General features: G+C 36.6%; 1 protein-coding gene across 1 annotated transcript; it reads left to right on the top strand.

Annotated features, from left to right (window-relative positions):
• The first annotated feature begins 428 nt into the window (after nt 1–428).
• On the top strand, nt 429–21,602 carry LOC128513453 (NACHT, LRR and PYD domains-containing protein 1 homolog). Its single transcript, XM_053487203.1, has 15 exons — nt 429–487; nt 678–726; nt 2,427–2,511; nt 3,145–3,648; nt 5,560–5,711; nt 5,883–5,912; nt 6,080–7,775; nt 9,629–9,712; nt 15,119–15,286; nt 16,203–16,274; nt 16,464–16,610; nt 16,753–16,911; nt 17,184–17,258; nt 19,483–19,527; nt 21,446–21,602. The coding sequence occupies exons 5-15, from the start codon at nt 5,579–5,581 to the stop codon at nt 21,600–21,602; spliced, it is 2,766 nt and encodes a 921-aa protein (XP_053343178.1). The 5' UTR covers nt 429–487; nt 678–726; nt 2,427–2,511; nt 3,145–3,648; nt 5,560–5,578.
• Nucleotides 21,603–21,605: the final 3 nt, after the last annotated feature.

Below are 21,605 nucleotides of genomic sequence, written 5' to 3'. Positions count from 1 at the left end.
TTGAAGCACATACATCTCCAATAAAATCCAGGCTTTACAAAAATGACAGACTTCACTGAACTTGTACCTAGGGCAATACCACTGACAGATACCCCCTCTTATTTTCAACATATTTTTTAAATTATTTTTACGACTACAAGACGGTTGCAGATGACAAATATTGTATAATAAAATTAATCTTTATAATCTGTAAATTTTTCTATTTATAAATGTGAATTTATTAACAGTAAACAACACTTGTCTTCAAAAATTCCCTTAAATGATATTTTGACGAACATGTATTTAGTATTTAATTGTGGTGCTCCTTTGTCAGTTTTTCTTATTCGTTTACATAAAACAGAGTCACTGTGTATTGAACGACTGTAGGTGGCGGTATTGTTCCAAATTATGCATAAAATGCATCTAAACTCGAAGAAGAAGAAGAAAAGCAGCGTCAGCGTAACTTTCAGTCGTCTTGTTTTCTAAACATAAAATGCTGTTGTTATGAGTAAGTTAAACATCACTTTGATTAAAACAATTTCGTTATGTTCTACAGCAACAAGTCATTTAGGAAAGAAAAGGTGTCTTTGATTTTGCCTAAAATACTAGGATTGTAAGCTAAATGACGAGATACTTTTACTTTCACTTTATTCCTCATTAAAATCCTGCGAGTTATAAATTCTGCGTGTTTCTTAAAGGATGAGATGATGGAGGGATTAACAGATGCAGACTGACTAAATGGGACAAGTAACGTTAACTTATCACTCTTTTTTAACAAGAAATATGTAGAATCTGCTCATTTTTATTGCTTGATTGCTTAGTTTTTTCCTAAATAAAAAAAATAGTATGGAAGTAAATTAGCATGGGGAAAGAAAGTGGGCGTCTTCGATACTAGGGTGTTATGCCATAAAATTCGTGCCCTACTGTAAGTCTCCAGGTCATTGCGACCCTGAATGCAGAGTGAGTTTTATTTAGAGTAAACATTTTTGTATTACATGACATGCAGTGTGTTACACTAATTATATACTGTCAGATAATCTAGTCATTTTGTGATAAAGGAATTTAGTCAAAGTTAGGCTAGCGAGCATGAGACCAAGACGTGTGTTACACACACGAGAGAAAGAGAGAGAGAGAGAGAGAGGTGGCCAAAAGTATTAAGACAGCATGTGCCATGTATTAGTTCTCTGTGCACAGAACAAGATATCACTAATTAATTTGGGTCACATCCATTTACATACCAGTTAAAACAAACAACAGTTGTATCACAAATGCAACCATTTCACGTTATACACATTTAGTACAAATATTTTAAATGAGAGCATTGGCTCTCAGTCGTTAATAAAATTAATTAAGAATATTATGATCATAAAACAGCATCTACATTATTTAAACTCCATTTTACATATGAACAGAGTCAAACAGCCACAAATATTACTCCTTGTTCAAAAGATTCACAAGATTGAATTGCACTGATGTAAATGTCACAACCAAAGGACTGGGTGCAACACTTGGATATACAGCCTCTAATTGTTGTAAAACTGTCCGTTGGTGAGTGGAATTCCCAGACTTGGGACACATCAATGGAGTGGTCAGAAGAAGGTATTCAACTGTCCTCCCAGTTAATCAGCAGAGAGAGCCTTAAAAACAGACAAGTCAAACAGACCTGAATTAATTAATGATGTCAGTATGATGTCCTAATACTTTTAGCTACCTCTCTCTCTCTCTCTTTCATATGTGTGTAACAAACAACAGTCTGGGTCTCCTGCTATGTAGCTTAACTTTAACTAAACTTTGACTAAATTCCTTCATCACAAAATGACTAGAATATCTGACAGTATATAATTAGTGTAACACACTGCAGGTGCACTGAACGAGCCGCTGCCCTCCGCCCTCACGGTGAACACTTTTTCCTGCAGGTGTGTTCTGTCTTTTAGCTGTTGAACATCATTAGGAGGTGTTATCAAAGACGTCCACTTTCCTGGGTCATGTGACTGACAGATGGATTGCGTTTTGGCTCGACTGTATCGACTGTTTTGACTTGGCTTTTCCTGTATAGAATTTTGCTCCTTGAATTTCAGAACATTGAATTAAATATGGATTGAAGAAAATACTTTGAAATTTCACAGCTTGAAATGGACTACTGAGAAATTTCATGTGAAATTCAGAGCACATAAATTCAAAGATATTACTTTTTAAAGTAAGATATTTTAGTTTAATTAATTCAGTAGTATTTACATTTTAAAACTAACAATTCAACTGTGATTAAATTTTGAAATGTGTTTTTTAAAGGCTGATATAATTTAAATAATTATGATGCTAATTTGCTTCCATAAATAGTCATGCAAACACATATAGTTTTATTTCCTCCAACAGTTCAAAGACATGCAGGTTAGGTTAATTGGCCTTCTCAAATTGCCCATAATGTCTGTACTCTATGTGCCCTGCAGTGGTTTGCCGCCCAACCTGGGATGGGCTCTAGGCCCCCCGCGATCCTGTACAGGATAAGCAGTATGGCTGTACAATAAATCTGGGGTAAAAAAAAATCACAATCTTTATTTATACATATATACAATCTCATGATGTGAATCACATTCACGCATGATTGATTTCCTGCATTCAGATCATGCTGCATTTACATGTCGCTTATTTACTTCACAACAATCTCAGACTGCTGTATTGGTCACACTTACACAGTGTAGCACAAAAACACTATTAATTTGCCAATCAGGCCAGAGATTAGCGAATGATTTAAGGATACAAATCAATTGCTCCGCTCTTTTCTCATCCTCACTTAAAGCATTTCACTTTACTCACATGACATGTAACAAGGATGTGCTCTCGGCCCGTATTTACTAAGCATCTCAGAATCACTCCTAGGAATTGCACTCATAGTAAATTTAGAAATGCTTCCTTCTCTTACTATCAGCGAGGAGTGGTCATGCTCCTAGGAAAGTGTGTGATGTCACTGTTTACAATTGTGAAATAAATTAATTAAAGTGTAATTTCACAAAAATTAAGCAAACCAAAAAAATAAAAAAAACTCTAATTTAGTGATCTTAGAAGCCCTGGTACATGTTCTCCTAATTGCAGATTTATATGATTTTGTTTCAGTTCAAACTTTATTCCTGAGAAATTGTTCTTGGATAAGATTTTCTGTTATTACAGGGGAACTCCGTATGACACCCAAATGCACACTGTTAAATGGCATGACATTAAGCTGCCAAAGGAAAAAGCCAGAGGAATTCAGTCAGTCGAGCGATCTCTATGGCATGACTAAACAAATGTTTTGATTTGCTGAAGCCCCACATTACATCACTGGCTGTACCTATGCATTTACATCATGGCATCAAATAAAAAGACTTACAAATAAAAAGCAAACTCTTTTATCAGATTTTTGGGTTAAAAAGAGCAGCGAAAAGGCCAGTGCCAGTGATCAGACCCCATCATGTAGCAAGACTGTAATAAGTCACAGTAAGGAGACAAAGAGGAAAAGATTGTTTGACCCCAAATAGAGAGTGGATTTTTTTGGACTGGAAGACTAAATTGAAAACATCCAAGCCCACTTTATCTTTCCTGAGCACCTCCAGTGTCACAAGGCTGATCAGGTGCAAGCCAGAATTCAACAGGGTCAATGTGCTGGACCACCGAATCAACTGCATGAGAATCTTGGTGAGTGCAACAAGACCTTACTATCTTATTACCCCTTAATTAATTAATTTAAAATGAGTTTAAAAAAAAAAGGACTATTATCATTATGATTATTAGAGTGCACTGATTGACTGGCGGGTGACCGAAATAGTTTTAAGCTTGATCGGCTAATTAGTCTCAGATCTAACTGATTCTGTGCAGATTGTCCATTAACTCCTGATGGCACAGCAGATCGCGAGGTCGAATCCCAACACAGCGATCTAAGCAATTCTGTAAGTGAAATCAATAGAACGTGTTGTCCATACTGTCTGTGCAGAGCAGTGCACTTTAATATTAATCAAAGCAGCACTAGCCAATCAATCAATCAATCAATCAATCAATCAATCAATCAAACAATTTTATCTGCCTGGAATGTCTTGCATTATTTAAGTCTTCAAATTACAAGAAACTGAAGCACCTGATTGGCCTGTGTGGGGAGAAATGGACAAATTCTTCTGAAGTTATAAAGGAGAAATCTTGAGGCACAAGTAAGGTTAGCAGTGGTGATACTGGCTGATAGTTGCTGATGTTTGCTGGAACCAGGCACGGTTTCTTGAGGATGAGGTAACCCTTGCCTCCTTAAATGCAGCAGGAACATAACCAGATGATATGGAGAGGTCAATAATAGTTGGAGATGAAGGGGAGGAGGTCTTATAAGATGGCCTGCAACATTGTGAAAGGGATTGGGTCTAAGGAAAGGTGGTGGGATTGGAAGTTAAGATCATATTACAGTACAATCAACATTACAGCAGCAGCAGTGAACCAACTGTGCAATAAAAGATTACAAAAGTCAAAAACCATTGTTACATGTGGAAAATAATCCAATATACTGTAGAAGTACTTTACAGCACACTTGATCTTAAAAGTAAGCAATATATCTTAAGATAGCTAGAACATATAATCTAGTCTGGCTAATAGTTTGTCTAATTTACTATTATTAAACCTAATGAAAAGTTAAACTATGCAACTTTTGATAGCTTATGTACAAAAAAGAGAAAATAGCAACATTAATATCCTAAAATGATATAAATTAAAAGGTTAATTTATATCTAAATAACTATATAATACTGTATGTATGCTTTACCATCCCTCATAGAATATTTATTTTCAAGGAGATTTTATTTGTCCAAAAAAAGGTATTTGCGATATAATACAGTTAAAATTTTGGTGACCATGATATATGACTACAGAATAGCTTTGCTTTATCCCTCTTTTTCTGTCAGTTGTTTTAAAGATTTGGTAAAGAATAACCATTTACTGTATGCAGTAAATAAAGCAAGTTGAAATAATATTCTCAAAAACCTTTTTAGATTAAATGTAATTAAATGTATTTTTTTAATATTTGTTTTTAATATTGATTTTAATGGCTGATCAGTATGCATGTGTTCCACTCTGTTCACTTAAAATCATAATACAGGACCAAGTAGAACATGTTTTTTGGGTGTTATATAAAATAGGGATATTTTTTGCATCCTTACTAAAATTCAGCAATAGCCAACATAAATGTGAATATGTTGATTTATTTAAATTAAGCTCCAAGAATCTCTTCAATTAAGTAAAGCCAGTGATAAAAATAAGGCCATTTTTTTGATTAGGACAGTTGTTAACATTTTTTATTTCTATATTTTTTTAATTATTCCATGCACTATGGTAAGAAATAGAATACAGAGGAGTAAATTTAATGTAAGTAAATTAGATTTTAACTGGGTTTTGTCCCACTTAAAATAGTGTTAGCAATTGACTGCAGCAAAGTTGACTAAATCACTAAATATGAGTTGTTTTTTCAAGAGTTGTTTTTTTCATTACCAATAGACAAGTGACAATAGAAAACTCCCTCTAATAAGAAGAAATCCCAAAACATTAATTCTTCTCTTGTTATATATTTTCCTGTAGGAATGATACATACAGTACTATGGCAGAAAGAGATGTGCAATCAAGTGACTCCTTGAAAGTGAATATTACGGTTCAGGGTGGCAATGTTTTTGCTCCAATTTTAAATAAAGTACAGGGAGCAGGGAACTTTACATTCACCCAAAATGTTGCTGGTAAGGCTTATGATTTTATTGTTCAATTTAAATAACAGCTTTTAGAGAAAGTTTTGTAGTAGTGTACATGTAGTATGTAGTATGTAGTGATGTTTTACCTACAGATAAACATATATTGTTGGAAATTGTGAATCCTTTTTTTAATAAACCTGCAACCTGTTTGTACTGTAGGTGCAAATGTATCTAAAAGTGAGACCAGAGGTATGTAATTTCAAACCTTTATGATAGTCTAGATAGCGCATTTAATCTGTTAATTAACCACATCTTAGATGTTAATGTAGCCTGACATTTGTTCATCATTTGTTCAGCAATTCATATTTATTTAATAGAATCTGGATTGGTCATTTGTTATTGTTATTTGTTCCCAGATGTGACCGCTGTGATAACAGAATATAAGGAGTCAGTAGTGTCCATGTATACATACACCAGGGAATATGACTCCCTTGCTGGTGAGCAAGTGCTCCTAGCAGATCGTTATGTTGATCCCCTGATCATTCAACAGCACAGAATAAAGGAAGAGCGAGAAAAAGAAATGCGCTCCATAGGAAACGACTTTTTCAACCTCAAGACTTATGATATCAACCAAAGCATTAGTGCTTCAAATTTGTTCAGTCAAGAACATGGTCCAAACAATAACTGTCCAAAAGCTGTTATACTCCAAGGCAACTCTGGAAGTGGAAAGTCTGTCGTAATACAGAAAATCATGCTGGACTGGGCCAAGGGAAATCTGTTTGAAGGGATTTTTGATGTAGTCTTTCATCTTAGATGTGCAGAGCTTAATGGTATTTCTGAGAAAACAAGTCTTGTGGAACTTTTAAATTGGGGTGAGGAAATGACTCCAATCTTAAAAGATAAGCAAAAGAAAATTCTTTTTCTAGTGGATGGGTTTGATGAACTCCGATGTTCTCTCCCTGGAAGGCCATTGCGTGTCAGCGTTGAAGTCCAGGCTGAACCTGGTGCCATCCTGAGCTCCCTTTTGAGAGGAACCATGTTAAAAGATGCCTTCCTGCTGGTCACTACAAGGTCAACATCTACAGAGCAATTAGGAAAATTGCTAAAATGTCCACAACGCTTCACTGAGATTATGGGCTTTTCTGAGAAGGGAGTGGAGGAATATTTTCTAAAATTCTTTAAGGACACAGTTCTTTCAAAGCAAGTGCACGAGCAAGTAAAGACATATAATACTCTCTACACAGCTTGCTTCAGCCCTGTAATGTGCTGGCTAATCTGCACCAGTTTTAAGCAGAAGAGCAACATAGGTACAAAAATGACAAGTACATTTAAAAGTACCACCTCAATTTTTATTGACTTTGTGTTCATCCTGCTGGAACATCACTGCCAAGATTTAAATCAATTTGAAAAGTTTGGTCTGCTGAAGCACCTTGGCCAGCTAGCTGAGGATGGAATGCGTAAAGGTGAAATCCTATTTGCAAGGCAGGTTGTTCCTGAGATTATCTTAAATCGGGTTGGTCTTCCTTTCCTTTGCACTTTTACACACAAAGATGGAGTTCACATGAAAGAAATGTTTAGTTTTTTGCATCTCAGCTTTCAAGAGTTTTTTGCTGCGCTCTTTTATATCTTACAAGACAAGACAGAGGCAGAGACAAAAATCAAGCAGCTGCTATTATCTGATTCAGATCAATTTCAATTCTCTCGAATGGCACATCTGTTTCCAGTCATCCAGTTTCTTTTTGGACTTTCCAACAAGGAAGTAATCAACTCTATAAATGAGAAACATGAAGTGACTCGTGAAATTGGTTCCCTGCTGGTACAATGGATGCAGGCATTTGTTAAAAGTAATATGGTGGAATTTTACAGCACTTTCCCTCTTCATTGCTTGCACGAGGTTAATGATGAGAATGTTGTGAGAAATGTTATGAAAAATTGGGAAGCGGGGACGTTTGGAGTTGAAATTACGCTGAGCTCTTCACAGATGTCGGAGTACCATGTAGCAGCATACTGTCTACAGTTTTGTAGACACATCAGATGCCTACATCTGCATGCAAATACAGTGCAGACCCTAAAAATAATGGAAGCAACGCTGGCCAAGTGTGAAAAAACAAAGTTAGTATTACCTTTACTAACATAGTCAGTTTACACAGATATGCAAGTAGTAATTAAATTTGTCACTGTGACTATTTTTTTCCTTGTTTTCTGGTTGAAATACAGTATACCCATATTTAAATATGAATAAAGTATAATTGAAAAAAGAAATACACACAAATATGTATAGGAAAAGAGGCTGTCCTAGAAACAAATAGCTGGAGAATAGTTAATCTTAAAATTCCCCTTTCCGCCATGGGTTTCTAAACTATCCATGTCCATTTACTTCTAGCATGTATGTGTATGTGTCAGGGATAAACTAAAAAGAGGCATTTTGTAGAGAAAAAAATCCATGAGGTGCTGTGTTACCACAACAGAGATAACCAAGAATCCAGGCTCATCTGGGTTAAATAACCGGGATTCACGAATCCTTTTCTTTATTTACTTGAATCAGTTGAGTCTTAAGTTATCTTGTTGCTGACAAAAAAAAAAAAAGATTTTAAATAAATAAAAATTACACCATTTTGATGTTCTAAGAAGTTGTTAGGCCTATCTATTAACAACGTCCTGCGTCCTGCATGGTCAGAAACATACAGTAAGAGACTCAAAATTGCCGGTACTAATTTATTTAATTCAAGTTAAGCCAAGTTAATTCATCCGAACTGTGGGATTCAGCAGATCCATTGGACTCGTAGTGCGTGGTGAAACAGCCGGATCTGAGGGACTTGGTTTGTGAGAATCATGAGCCCAAGGATTCAGTGGATTTTAACAATTTGTTGAGTGCCCCTAGTGGAGGGACCATGGTAGAAGCAGGCGAAATCCTTATCACAGTGAGACAACAAACTGCAGCCGTTTCACTTTTCCAAGATTGTGTGATTGGACGTAATCCTCTATAATCTGCTTTTATTAATACCAGACATATTTGTTACATGTTGGTGTGATGTAAATGAAATACTGGTATAAGAAAATGGCTCTGGCATTTGTATCACATCGCCTACAAACCACAACTTCACCAAAATGGTAATGCTGAAATGTGGTAAAGAAAACTCAAACTGGAGTCCTTGCTTTATCACAATGACCTGATATACCTGATAGGCTATTCATTTTAACCCATAAAAAAAGTCAGATACCTCTGATATAATTATATAGTTATTATGTTTATTTTCTTTATTTTAAAAAGTTTTGCACATTTGTTTAAAATAAAAGGTAATATTTTTTTATTTCGTTTGTCCTGGCTGATTCATCTGAACCATACTGTAGGATTCAGCGCATCCGTCGGACTTGTAGCGCGGAGTGAAACAGGGAATCAGTGTACAGTACGTATAAGGTTTATGAGTTCAAGGATGCGGTGGATTGTAGGGATTCAGTGAGCGCCTTCTAGTGGAATACCATAGGTGACGCGGTCAGAATCCTTACTGACTCAAGTCACTCAATAGACTTGTGAGACTTGAATCCGTACAGTGAGTTATTCAGTAGAAGTCGAATCCGTTAATGGCTCAGGGTTGCTCATCACTAGTCTGCAAACGTTTATCCCTTTTATGCCACAGCAAATGCAATATTATTTCAGTTTTTTTAATTATTAAAGAACATTACAAATTACAAATATAAACATTTTATAGTTAGAGTACATTTAATGTAGTGAAACACACTACGGGAAAAAATAGTTTCTGTTATTATTTAAAGTAAATGAAAGCAGACATTTCCTCACACAACTCTTTTTCTAACAATCCGTTAAAAACACAAAAACAAAAAGGTAAAAAAAACAGTGTAGTTAGAAAGCATTTTTAATCCACATTTTCTAATCAATTGGTTAACGCTTTCAAAAGCAGCTACGTTTATTTACCTTTCTTTACTCTTCTTTTTTTCTCCCTTAGGTTAACAGTGGAACATGTGTCGGATGACGATGTAGACTGTCTGATCTCAGCTGTGGGAAAGGTCAAAGGCCTTCAATGTCTGAGGTGATCATAATACATTTTGTAGTAACTCTTTCAAATACTGTTTCCTACTACCACTGAACAGTACTGTTAAATGGACACAAATAAATGCTAACCTATTTTACTTAATGCTAACCTATTTTTTAACTACCAATCTGAAATGGTCTGTTACTCAATAAATAATACTAAATAAAGAATTGGGCACATTATATTAAGTATTAATAATTACTTACATTTTTTTTTTTACTCTGATGCACTCATCTTTCTAGAATAGGATTTGTCTGGACTCATAGCCGTGATCTCTACTAGTGATTTTTTTTTTTAATGATGCGACTTTACCATTTAAGTGAAGTCATCTCACTCACTAACTCACTCACTCATCGTCTATACCGCTTTATCCTGTATTTAGTGTCGCGGGGGCCTGGAGCCAGTGGCAGCTACTGGTCTGTCAAATAGGGGAAGCTCATTTTCGGCCTACATCATAAAATTGTCCATTTATTTAAAAGTAAATTCTGCCCTCAGTTCCTTTTCAAGAAAATGGTCTGTGACCCTGTCGTACCAACTAGGCGTCTTTTCCAGTAACTTGACCAGTGTCCTCTCAATGGCCAGCAATGGCTAGGCTGCTTAAACGGCCTTGGCCCATTGTGTTTCGGGTGTAGGACTTGAGACGCTTTAAACAGGAGAAGCTCCTTTCTACACCTGCAGATGTAGCTCCAATTGTTGCCACTAATGAGAACAGTTTGTAAAGCTGAGGCATTGCACTGTCCAACTCCATGTCTTTAAGAAACACCAAGTAATCACACAGCTTTCCCCTGTTAGCCTGCAAGTCCTGATCTGAATACAGGACTTGAAGTTCTGACCTCAGTCTCCCTGAATAAAAGTGATGGCCATAACTTTTCAGGACACTTTGGAAGGCCTCCTCTGGAAATACTTGTCTCATGTCATCAAATTTCTCTGGATTGGCTAATTCTAAGAAGAGCATGCTTTCCAAAAAACGTCGAGGAATTTGCTCCAAGATGTTATCAAGGATGGCCATGTACAGATTTCTGTTCCGCTCCTAGGGATCCTGTAATTAGGTCAGATGGCGCTTTCTCATGGGCTCATCTCGTGGGTCTGATGTGAGATCTGAAGCCATGACAGCAGCCCTATCATAGGTCTGTGCCACAAGCTTATCCTTAAAATTGTAGCCCTGCATGTTCTCATTTAATATTTCAAAAACGGACTTGGCATCTCGCCCCCCAGAAACTTTAAAAAATCCAATAAAGCGCTCCTGAATTTTACCTGCACTATCCACATAGCGAACAATGACAGGGAGTTGGGCACAGCAGGATATATCAGTTGTTTCATCCACCTGCCATCCAAAAAAGGGAGCATCCTGAATTTCATCTCTGATCTGATTAGAAATGGTGGCTGCAAGAGCAGAGATCAAGTCATTTTGAATATGGGACATACCAGAAAACACAGTTGAGGACTCGAATTGTGTGGACAGGACAGAGTCATATTTAGCTAATGTTTCTGTGAACTCCCTGTAATTCCCCTTGTTGGATGATTCACTACTCTCATCATGTCCCCTAAATGACAGCTCCTGCCGGCCTAGCAAGGATGTCACATCAATAAGGCGGTTTAGGAATGCCCTGTTTTGTTTGACTGTTTCATTATGATTAGCCACTTGAATGCAAGCACCTTCATTTATTGCATGCTCAACCCTGATCCTTCCCATGCAACTTAATCTTGCACATGCACTCACATGTTCATTGCTCTTTTCATGTCTTTTATATGCCCTGTCAAAGTTAGACAATCCGTTGATGGACAGTTAGACATCCATGAGATGGTTTCATCAAGAGGCATGGCCAGCAATACATTCTATTTGTCACAGCACTTTCAGTCAGCCAGCTAACTTTGTCATACCAGGAGAGCTGAAAAGACCAGTTATTTTTCCCTATCTTTTGCACTAAATCAATCTTAGGTGTTGATCTGCCCTGCTGTATAATTCTAAGTTTTTCCTCGTAAGGAACACTTTCAAATGGCTTTGCCAAAATCAGGTCGACAATATTAGCACTGTCTGCCATCGTGTGTAGTTTCACCCACAACGCTAGCCTAGCCTACTATATGAATGAATGAATGAACGATCGAAAAAAAATTTTTAACTTTGTAAAAGTGAAACAAGGAATGTGGAATAGCTTCAGCGATTCCTTATAGTACAAAATCGCTGTCAGTCAAAAGGAGATGCAATCTTTCGACAGACCCTCCAATCATCACGCAGAAGCTCGGAGTCGTCTGTGGGCGGGACATAATCGCAGCGTTTATCCAATGACCGTCTAGTTTCAAAGCACTGAAAAAAAAAACGTTCAAAGCGGCCGCATTGAAGTCAATGGACGCTGGGCTTCAACGGGGAAATGCACTGTGATGCTACGGGAATGTATGAGCAGAAAATCAAGTCAGCCGACCTGCTATATCTAACTGATTCTAAACGAACTTGTCTTTGAGATGAACGCATTTTTAGTCATAAAATATAAAATGTTAATACAATAGTACATAATTTGACCATTAATTTTGTGCCATTATAGGGGTAGCTGAGCTTCCCTTGCAGTCTTAAAGAAATCGCCACTGCCTGGAGCGTATCCCAGGAGGCTTAGGGCACGAGGCGGGGTACACCCTGGACAGCCTTAAACCTACACTACTGCTCAAAAAGTTTGGGATCGCTTGCAAATTTCTTTGTTTTCAAAAGAAAAACACATTTTCATGCAATTTGCAACAATTTTATTCATTTCACAAACAATTAAAGTTAGCCAGAATTCTGTCTGTAACGGAGTGGCCAGCCATTCGGTCCCCAGATCTAAACCCTACTGAGCGGTTGTGAAGCAGCTTGACCGTAATATACAGAGGAAGACTCCACCAGACCAATTCATCTGGTAGGGTAGTGAAATTTCATTAGATCATCTTGTGTTTAAGCAAGCATATTCTCTTTCTATTCAGACTAATTTTGTGTGTGTTTCCTTAGAAAACAATAAAATTTTTAATTGACCCCAAAAGTCATCCCAAACTTTTGAGTGAAAGTGTATACTGAAAAGTGGCTAATACTTTTCTGGTTGACATCATATTTATTGGCATCACATTGATCGACATCATCATCCGGGACTTTTGGAGGTTTTAACATGCTCAAAAGGCACACAGGTTGTATGTTGCGCCCGGGCAGTAATAGCACAGGTGAATAAAATGCAAAATCTAATAGAGTTGCAAAAAATTATAAGCGAGCCTAAGCACCTGTTTCATCGCCGCCTGGGCACACCAAAAAGACATGTTTAGCCGGGATAATGCCTTAAAGTTATGCTGAAAATTAGCTCATGACTTTCTGAGTGACATCATATTGAGTGACATTAGCATTTAAGGCTTTTTAGAGGACTAAGCTCACTCAAAAGGAAGTTGTGCAGTGCACCTGAGCGGCGATGGCTTTTTGGAAGTCTTAACTTATTCAGGAAGCACACAGGTTGTCTCGTTGCTCATCGTTGCTTGCAACTACAGTGGTGTGAAAAACTATTTGCCCCCTTCCTGATTTCTTATTCTTTTGCATGTTTGTCACACTTAAATGTTTCTGCTCATCAAAAACCGTTAACTATTAGTCAAAGATAACATAATTGAACACAAAATGCAGTTTTTAAATGAAGGTTTACGTTATTAAAAGAGAAAAAAAACTCCAAATCTACATGGCCCTGTGTGAAAAAGTGATTGCCCCCCTTGTTAAAAAATAACTTAACTGTGGTTTATCACACCTGAGTTCAATTTCTGTAGTCACCCCCAGGCCTGATTACTGCCACACCTGTTTCAATCAAGAAATCACTTAAATAGGAGCTACCTGACACAGAGAAGTAGACTAAAAGCACCTCAAAAGCTAGACATCATGCCAAGATCCAAAGAAATTCAGGAACAAATGAGAACAAAAGTAATTGAGATCTATCAGTCTGGTAAAGGTTATAAAGCCATTTCTAAAGCTTTGGGACTCCAGCGAACCACAGTGAGAGCCATTATCCACAAATGGCAAAAACATGGAACAGTGGTGAACCTTCCCAGGAGTGGCCGGCCGACCAAAATTACCCCAAGAGCGCAGAGACAACTCATCCGAGAGGCCACAAAAGACCCCAGGACAACATCTAAAGAACTGCAGGCCTCACTTGCCTCAATTAAGGTCAGTGTTCACGACTCCACCATAAGAAAGAGACTGGGCAAAAACGGCCTGCATGGCAGATTTCCAAGGCGCAAACCACTTTTAAGCAAAAAGAACATTAAGGCTCATCTCAATTTTGCTAAAAAACATCTCAATGATTGCCAAGACTTTTGGGAAAATACCTTGTGGACCGACGAGACAAAAGTTGAACTTTTTGGAAGGTGCGTGTCCCGTTACATCTGGCGTAAAAGTAACACAGCATTTCAGAAAAAGAACATCATACCAACAGTAAAATATGGTGGTGGTAGTGTGATGGTCTGGGGTTGTTTTGCTGCTTTAGGACCTGGAAGGCTTGCTGTGATAGATGGAACCATGAATTCCACTGTCTACCAAAAAATCCTGAAGGAGAATATCCGGCCATCTGTTCGTCAACTCAAGCTGAAGCGATCTTGGGTGCTGCAGCAGGACAATGACCCAAAACACACCAGCAAATCCACCTCTGAATGGCTGAAGAGAAACAAAATGAAGACTTTGGAGTGGCCTAGTCAAAGTCCCGACCTGAATCCTATTGAGATGTTGTGGCATGACCTTAAAAAGGCGGTTCATGCTAGAAAACCCTCAAATAAAGCTGAACTACAACAATTCTGCAAAGATAAGTGGGCAAAAATTCCTCTAGAGCACTGTAAAAGACTCGTTGCAAGTTATCGCAAACGCTTGATTGCAGTTATTGCTGCTAAGGGTGGCCCAACCAGTTATTAGGTTCAGGGGGCAATTACTTTTTCACACAGGTTTGGATTTTTTTTCTCCCTAAATAATAAAAACCATCATTTAAAAACTGCATTTTGTGTTTACTTGTGTTATCTTTGACTAATAGTTAAATGTGTTTGATGATCAGAAACATTTTGTGTGACAAACATGCAAAAGAATAAGAAATCAGGAAGGGGGCAAATAGTTTTTCACACCACTGTATATTTGATTTTGAATTTTAACCCTCCTTACTAATTTCATGACTATTCTTTCCTGGTCTACAGTATATGATTTAGGATTTGTATGTGTATTAGTTCTGTGAACAGTAATATAAAATGATTACCCATTAACAGTTAGTGGGGTGTCTTAATAAAAGATAATAAATGATCTTAGTCATTAATAATACTATTAATGTAAGACCTTTCCAGGAAACAGTATTGTAAGGTTTATTTTTCCTATAGCTGACAAAGAGAATATAGACTAAAAAGCATGTTTTCTGTCCTGTTTTTGCTTAAACACAGTTTATATGATGGCAGTCTGTCTGATGACAGTGTACAGATGATAATGAGCCATTTGCATGAGCACAGATCTGTTGATGATGTTGATCTCCCAGTGAAGGCCATTAATCACAACAACACAGAGATTCTAATGGACTTTCTCAGAGGCAAAATGCAGCCAATACAACTCAGGTAAATTTGTGGAGCTCAGGTAAGCTGTCTTTCATACAAAAGCACCACAAGTGAAGTAAAATCAAAGATTATTGTGCAATAGGCAAAATTAACCTACCTATTTATATTCCAATTAATGGATCATAGAGATATTGTTTTTAGATTTAAGTTAGATAAGGTGATTGTATTTAGTGTTCAAACTACAGGCTGTTTTTTTAATGGGGATGAAGGTTGCTCCATAAGGTCATGTGCCATATGCTCAGAATGCTTGTAATGATACAGGGGTAAGTTTGGTATAGGGGATGGATAGAAGTAATCTAATGATTTTACAATTGCTGTGCATAATTGTAATATATAATTTAATTTAATATCTTACCAAGGGCCAACCTTCATGCCACAATAGTTTTTCAATTCTACAATAAAGCATTAATCCATTTATGAATGTATTATTATTATTATTATTATTATATTATTATTATGTTATTAAATTGATTCATTGAATATGTTGTTCTGTTTTTATAGACTTTTTTGTGCCATTTCCTTAAGTTATGCATAGTTCCACCATATACAGTACTTGAGCAATTTATTTATATCATTTACCACTATGTTGTTGTTCTTTCTCTGGCTGAGAATCGAACCCAGGCCTTCCGCATGGGAGGCGAAACAGTGCCCACCTTTACTTATCACTATTATCTGTTTAAATCTAATTGAAATGCAACCAATTTATCTTTAATCTTTATCCAGTGAATTATTGAATTTCATTTTAAATATCAAAGTACTTATATATGATTTACTTCTAGTATGCTATATAGTTGCAAAATATAAAACAAAGTTTCAAGTTGGTGGTGATGAATATTTGCACTGTATTACCATAGCCTAATAACGATCATTTGCTATCTGTATGTAATATAGTCAATGCCTGTCCATTTTTACACAGTTTGAATGCGGCTACTTCAAGGAACAAAGAGGAGAGCCTTTGCTCACATTTTACAATAAATAATTATAATTTGTGAGTTTCTTTTTCTATGTTGTATTCATATTGTTTGGAGCCATTTAAGCTTGATGTTACAATTTTAAGTGTCTGAGCTAACCGAAAAAATAAATAAATTTGGAATTGAAAAAATAACATTAAAATTGTTGTGTGAAATGTATAGTTTTTTGTCCGTGAATTTTTTTTGTATTATTTTCTTCATTCCAGGTACAAAATAAAGTTTGAGCATAAAGATGTGGACTCCTCCGTAAAATGTATACTGGCACTTAGGTACCTTGCATTAGACTTTAACTCAGTTATATCTAACAGTGACCTGACAAATCTCCTTACAATATCAGATAAACTTAAAGAAAGGTAAGCGTATGCCATTTTTTTTTGCAGTAACAACATAGTGATTCAGCTAGTAATGTGAAATTAACAAGTTCTGTAACTTGCTAACAAGTGAAATAGTACTTTAAAATAATAACACTGATTTTTGTTAATTGATGTTTTCAAGTGATAATCCTAAATTTGAGGAACATGTAGATGCACTTCTGTCCTTTCTCCGTTCCAAACCTGATTTAACTACAGTGATGTTGGGAGCTAAAAATTTGAACTTAAATAGCTCTGCGAAGATCCTCACTTTCCTACAAGACAGAACTTATATTGAGACTCGGTAAATAAAGATGCAAACTCCTTAAACTACATGACATGGATAATTAAAAAAATATTACGTATAGGTTACATGGTTTTTCTACACTTACTTCCAATACCATTTTTCAGAAAAATTTGAAATTCAAATACAGTATGCACAATACTTAAGTTGTTGAACGTAATGCAATATTATTAGATTACTTTGCATTTAATGCAATGTTTATAATAAAATAATAATAATAATAATAATACAGTTGTATTGTCCATTTTTTTTTATTTTGCTCTCCTTACTAGGTTTGAAGTGCATCATCTTCAGTGCATCAATGAAGAGAACATCTGCTCTCTGTTACTGTCCACAGCTAGTCTTTTGTAAGAAATCTATTTTTTAATAAATCTTTTTTTTTTTTACTTCTGAAAGGTTAAGTAAGGTTTAATGTTTATTTATTTCATATTTTACTTTATTTACATGTCTTTTCTAGTTTTGTTTTTTATATGCAAAGATATAATTATAGTGTTATTTCTTAATTATTGGTAATATAGGTAATACTTTTGGGTGGCTGGAACAGATTATCTGTATTTTCATTATATCCTATGGGAAAATACAATATGAAGAACTCACTTCCAGAACAAATTAAATTCGTATGGTGAGGTTCCAGTGTACTGAGATTTACTTGTAAATGTGTTTTTTTCTGCATTGCAATTTGATCTGAATTGAAAAAAAATCCTTAGGGCATTTACAATGTTTGAAATTTTTGCCACTGTAATTTATTGTGGTTGTATATTTCAGGTGAAAATGTTCAAAATTCAATGCAAAAATATTCAAGTTACTAAATTGCAGTTCAAAAATATTTTCAAGTGTTAAAAATACAATCTTCATTATTTTTCAATCTTACAAATTCAGGTAATACAATTCAGGTTGCAAAAATTTAGGTAATAAAATTCAAGTCGCTAAAATTCAGGTCTTCACATCCGGGATATCACAGGAAGAGCAGCGGAGAGCTGATTGCTGCTGTCCGTGCCACAGTGTACTTTAAAGTGTGCTTCCTGCTCCCTGTGCAGTCTACTTCTTAGAAACTACATTGTTCTATCATGTTCTGCCGGGTTGCCAGTTGCACAATAAAGGGTGTAATGTGTTAAAATGATCCCTCTGCCGTAAACGCTATATTCAAAGCAAAACCAGCGCTCTTTTATTCTCACGCGAGAGCGATGGGTTTCTCGCCCCATCGCAGCCTCAGCAGTAGCAGAGGCAAAGCACTATCAGGTGTGGGAGGAGCTCGGAGAAGCCATGGAGAAGGTCCTTTCGGGCAGCACCAAAGTGAAGACAACCATCTGGCTTTTGGACAACCATCCAGCACCTCAGAAGATAATCGGGCAGTGGACTCGGCCATTCTAACACATGGATATGCTTTGTTTTAAACCATTCCATTGTTGCCCTGGCTTTATGTTTAGGGTTGTTTTCCTGCTGGAAGGTGAACCTCCGCCCCAGTCTCAAGTCTTTTGCAGACTCCAAGAGGTTTTCTTCCAAGATTGCCCTGTATTTGGCTCCATCCATCTTCCCATCAACTCTGACCAGCTTCCCTGTCCCTGCTAAAGATAAGCACCCCACCATGCTGCCACCACCATATTTGACAGTGGGGGTGGTGTGTTCAGAGTGATGTGCAGTGTTAGTTTTCCGCCACACATAGCGTTTTGCATTTTGGCCAAAAAGTTCCATTTTGGTCTTATCTGACCAGAGAACCTTCTTCCACATGTTTGCTGTGTCCCCCACATGGCTTGTGGCAAACTGCAAACAGGACTTCTTATGGTTTTCTGTTAACAATGGCTTTCGTCTTTCCACTCTTGCATAAAGGCCAACTTTGTGCAGTGCACGACTAATAGTTGTCCTATGGACAGATTCCCCCACCTGAGCTGTAGATCTCTGCAGCTCATCCAGAGTCACCATGGGCCTCTTGGCTGCATTTCTGATCAGCGCTCTCCTTGTTCGGCCTGTGAGTTTAGGTGGACGGCCTTGTCTTGGTAGGTTTACAGTTGTGCCATACTTCTTCCATTTCTGAATGATCGCTTGAACAGTGCTCTGTGGGATGTTCAAGGCTTTGGAAATCTTTGTGTAACCTAAGCCTGCTTTACATTTCTCAATAACATTATCCCTGACCTGTCTGGTGTGTTCTTTGGACTTCATGGTGTTGTTGCTCCCAATATTCTCTTAGACAACTTCTGAGGCCGTCACAGAGCAGCTGTATTTGTATTGACATTAGACACAGGTGCACTCTATTTAGTCATTAGCACTCATCAGTCAATGTCTATGGGCACCTGACTGCACTCAGACCAAAGGGGACTGAATAATTACGCACACCCCACTTTGCAGTTATTTATTTGTAAAAAAGTTTTGGAATCATGTATGATTTTCGTTCCACTTCTCAAGTGTATACCACTTTGTATTGGTCTTTCACGTGGAATTCCATGAAATTGATTCATGTTTGTGGCTGTAATGTGACAAAATGTGGAAAAGTTCAAGGGGGCCGAATACTTTTGCAAGCATAATAATAATAATAATAATTATTATTATTAATAATAATTTATTTTTGTTTTTCAGCTTTGCGAATAGTGATATGCTACTTTTGGAAGTGCACAGCTCAAGGTATGAGAATGTCAGGGGTGGGGAAAAGGAAACCTGAATTATTATATCTGATTAATTAAAGTACTGTATAATTTGGATCATCATCTAAAAAATGCTAAATAATAAAATTATTTATTAGAATATGCCTGGAATATGTCTACACATAATTGTATATCATATTTTCTTCTTCTTCTTATGATGACATTCACAGTCAGGTCTGTCTATTTTGGAACACATTAGTTTTTTGGCATTTGGTCACTTTATACCACCACATTGAATTTAAAATGAAACGCTCAATGTCAAAATGAGCATAGGCAAGACTTTCTACTTTGTCAAGGCATTTGACGAAGGTGTGGCATTAGCCATTCAGAAATTCCAGCCATTGTCACACACACACACCACATTGAACACACACACAAGCCTTTCAAAAGAAGACATCTAGTTCTCTCTGACCTTAAATCGATGAGACAGCAGACTAAGAAATATTAGAGTAAGTTTAGTCAGAGTGTTTGTGGATGTCAGTGCTAGATCTCTTTGCTTTTATTAGTTGTGTTTCAAACAAGAACTCACAGGATTCTCTAGAGAAGAGGCTACGGGCTAGTCTGGCAATATGTCCACAAATTGACATGATCCTTTTTAATAGGAATACAGTTGATATTAATCATAGATTTCACTGGTAACACTGATTTGATTTTTTGTGTTTTTCTGGGTCTCATGAAGATTTATAAAAAAAATTACATTAAGAGAAACACACACATTTTTGGGACTCATAAATAATGGAAGAAACTAACATGATTACCATGAAGATTTTTTTTAATACTTGTATAAAAGTCTTTTGCAGTCAATGCAAAAACTTCCTAAAATCTGGAACCCATAAATGTGATCAAATCCTGAGTTTGTTCCTTAAGATGCTTTGCCTAGGCCTTTTCTGCAGATGTCTTCAGCTGTCTTTCTGGCTTCGGTCTTGTCTTCACTAAGTGAAGAATATTCAATTTATTTGACCTAAGAAACTTTGGGGTAGCTTTCACTGCATGGTGGGTGATTATTCATCTGCAATATGAGTATGCAATATTTGTTCTGTCAGTTTTGCAGCATTTGGCTATTTAGAAGAGTGTATAGCCATATACACTTCAGAATTAATTCTATTTCCAGTTCCATTAGCAGCAATACATGTTTATGCCATAACACTGCCCCCACCATGTATGACAGATGATGTGGTATGCTTTGGATCATGACCTGTTTCTTTCTTACTTTTCTCTTCCCATCATTCCGGTAAAAGTTAATTTTGATTTAAAGTTTTCTGGCAAAGTTTAATCTGTCCTTTATGTTCTTAATCATTACCAGTGGTTTGCACCTTGTAAAGCATCTGTATTTACTTCATTAAGCCCTCTCTTGATTAGAGACATTGACAATGACACACCTACCTCCTCAAGAGTGTTCTTCACTTGGGTCTACAGGATTCTGCGGTTATCCACTTTAGTTGTCTTCTGTGGTCTTTGAATGATTGGACTTTCATTTACCTAAACACCACTTTGGCCGTTATGTTGACAGTTTAAGTGAACAGCTGCCAAAAAGAAATGTAATCCTTAGATCAACCTCCAGACCTTTTATATGCTTGTCATGGAGGGTACAGACCACACCTGTCCATGCAACTGCTTTAAGCCATTTCTTTTATTATTTATGGTTGAGTGTGTGTGTGAAAATTACTGTCACACTAAAAATTACTGAAAATTACTAATTTATAAATGGGTAATGGCACACACTCATCAAACTTCTTAAATTAAAGCTGAAAGTTTTGACTTTGCTCACATCTTGAGTTCAAGGTGGTAGTGAAAGGGCCAAATGGCAAAAAAACTTATGTTTGTTCCAGATTTTATAAACCTGACTGTATATCTATTATAAGAGTTGTGAGTAATTCTTATAAATGGATTTATTTCAGTTTTCAGGATTCACATGAAACTGAATCTAACCCAGAACTCCTGCAACTGTCATTGATGTTTCCACCTATTAAAGCTGCCACTGTTAACTGGGTGGATTTATTCCAACTAATAACCCAAATGATGAAATCAAAACAAAGGCAAGGATGTACTGAATAATCT

The sequence above is a fragment of the Clarias gariepinus genome, chromosome 25 (genome assembly GCF_024256425.1).
Source record: "Clarias gariepinus isolate MV-2021 ecotype Netherlands chromosome 25, CGAR_prim_01v2, whole genome shotgun sequence".
Taxonomy (NCBI): domain Eukaryota; kingdom Metazoa; phylum Chordata; class Actinopteri; order Siluriformes; family Clariidae; genus Clarias; species Clarias gariepinus.
The sequence above is the reverse complement of the archived record's forward strand: the minus strand, read 5'-3'. Positions and strand labels throughout refer to the sequence as shown.

Excerpts from the sequence above, each read along its gene's own strand:
- LOC128513453 (XM_053487203.1), top strand. The coding sequence starts at position 5,579 with ATGGCAGAAAGAGATGTGCAATCAAGTGACTCCTTGAAAGTGAATATT. Across the intron at positions 5,913-6,079 it reads ATCTAAAAGTGAGACCAGAG|ATGTGACCGCTGTGATAACA; the intron begins GTATGTAATTTC and ends ATTTGTTCCCAG. Across the intron at positions 7,776-9,628 it reads GCCAAGTGTGAAAAAACAAA|GTTAACAGTGGAACATGTGT; the intron begins GTTAGTATTACC and ends TTTCTCCCTTAG.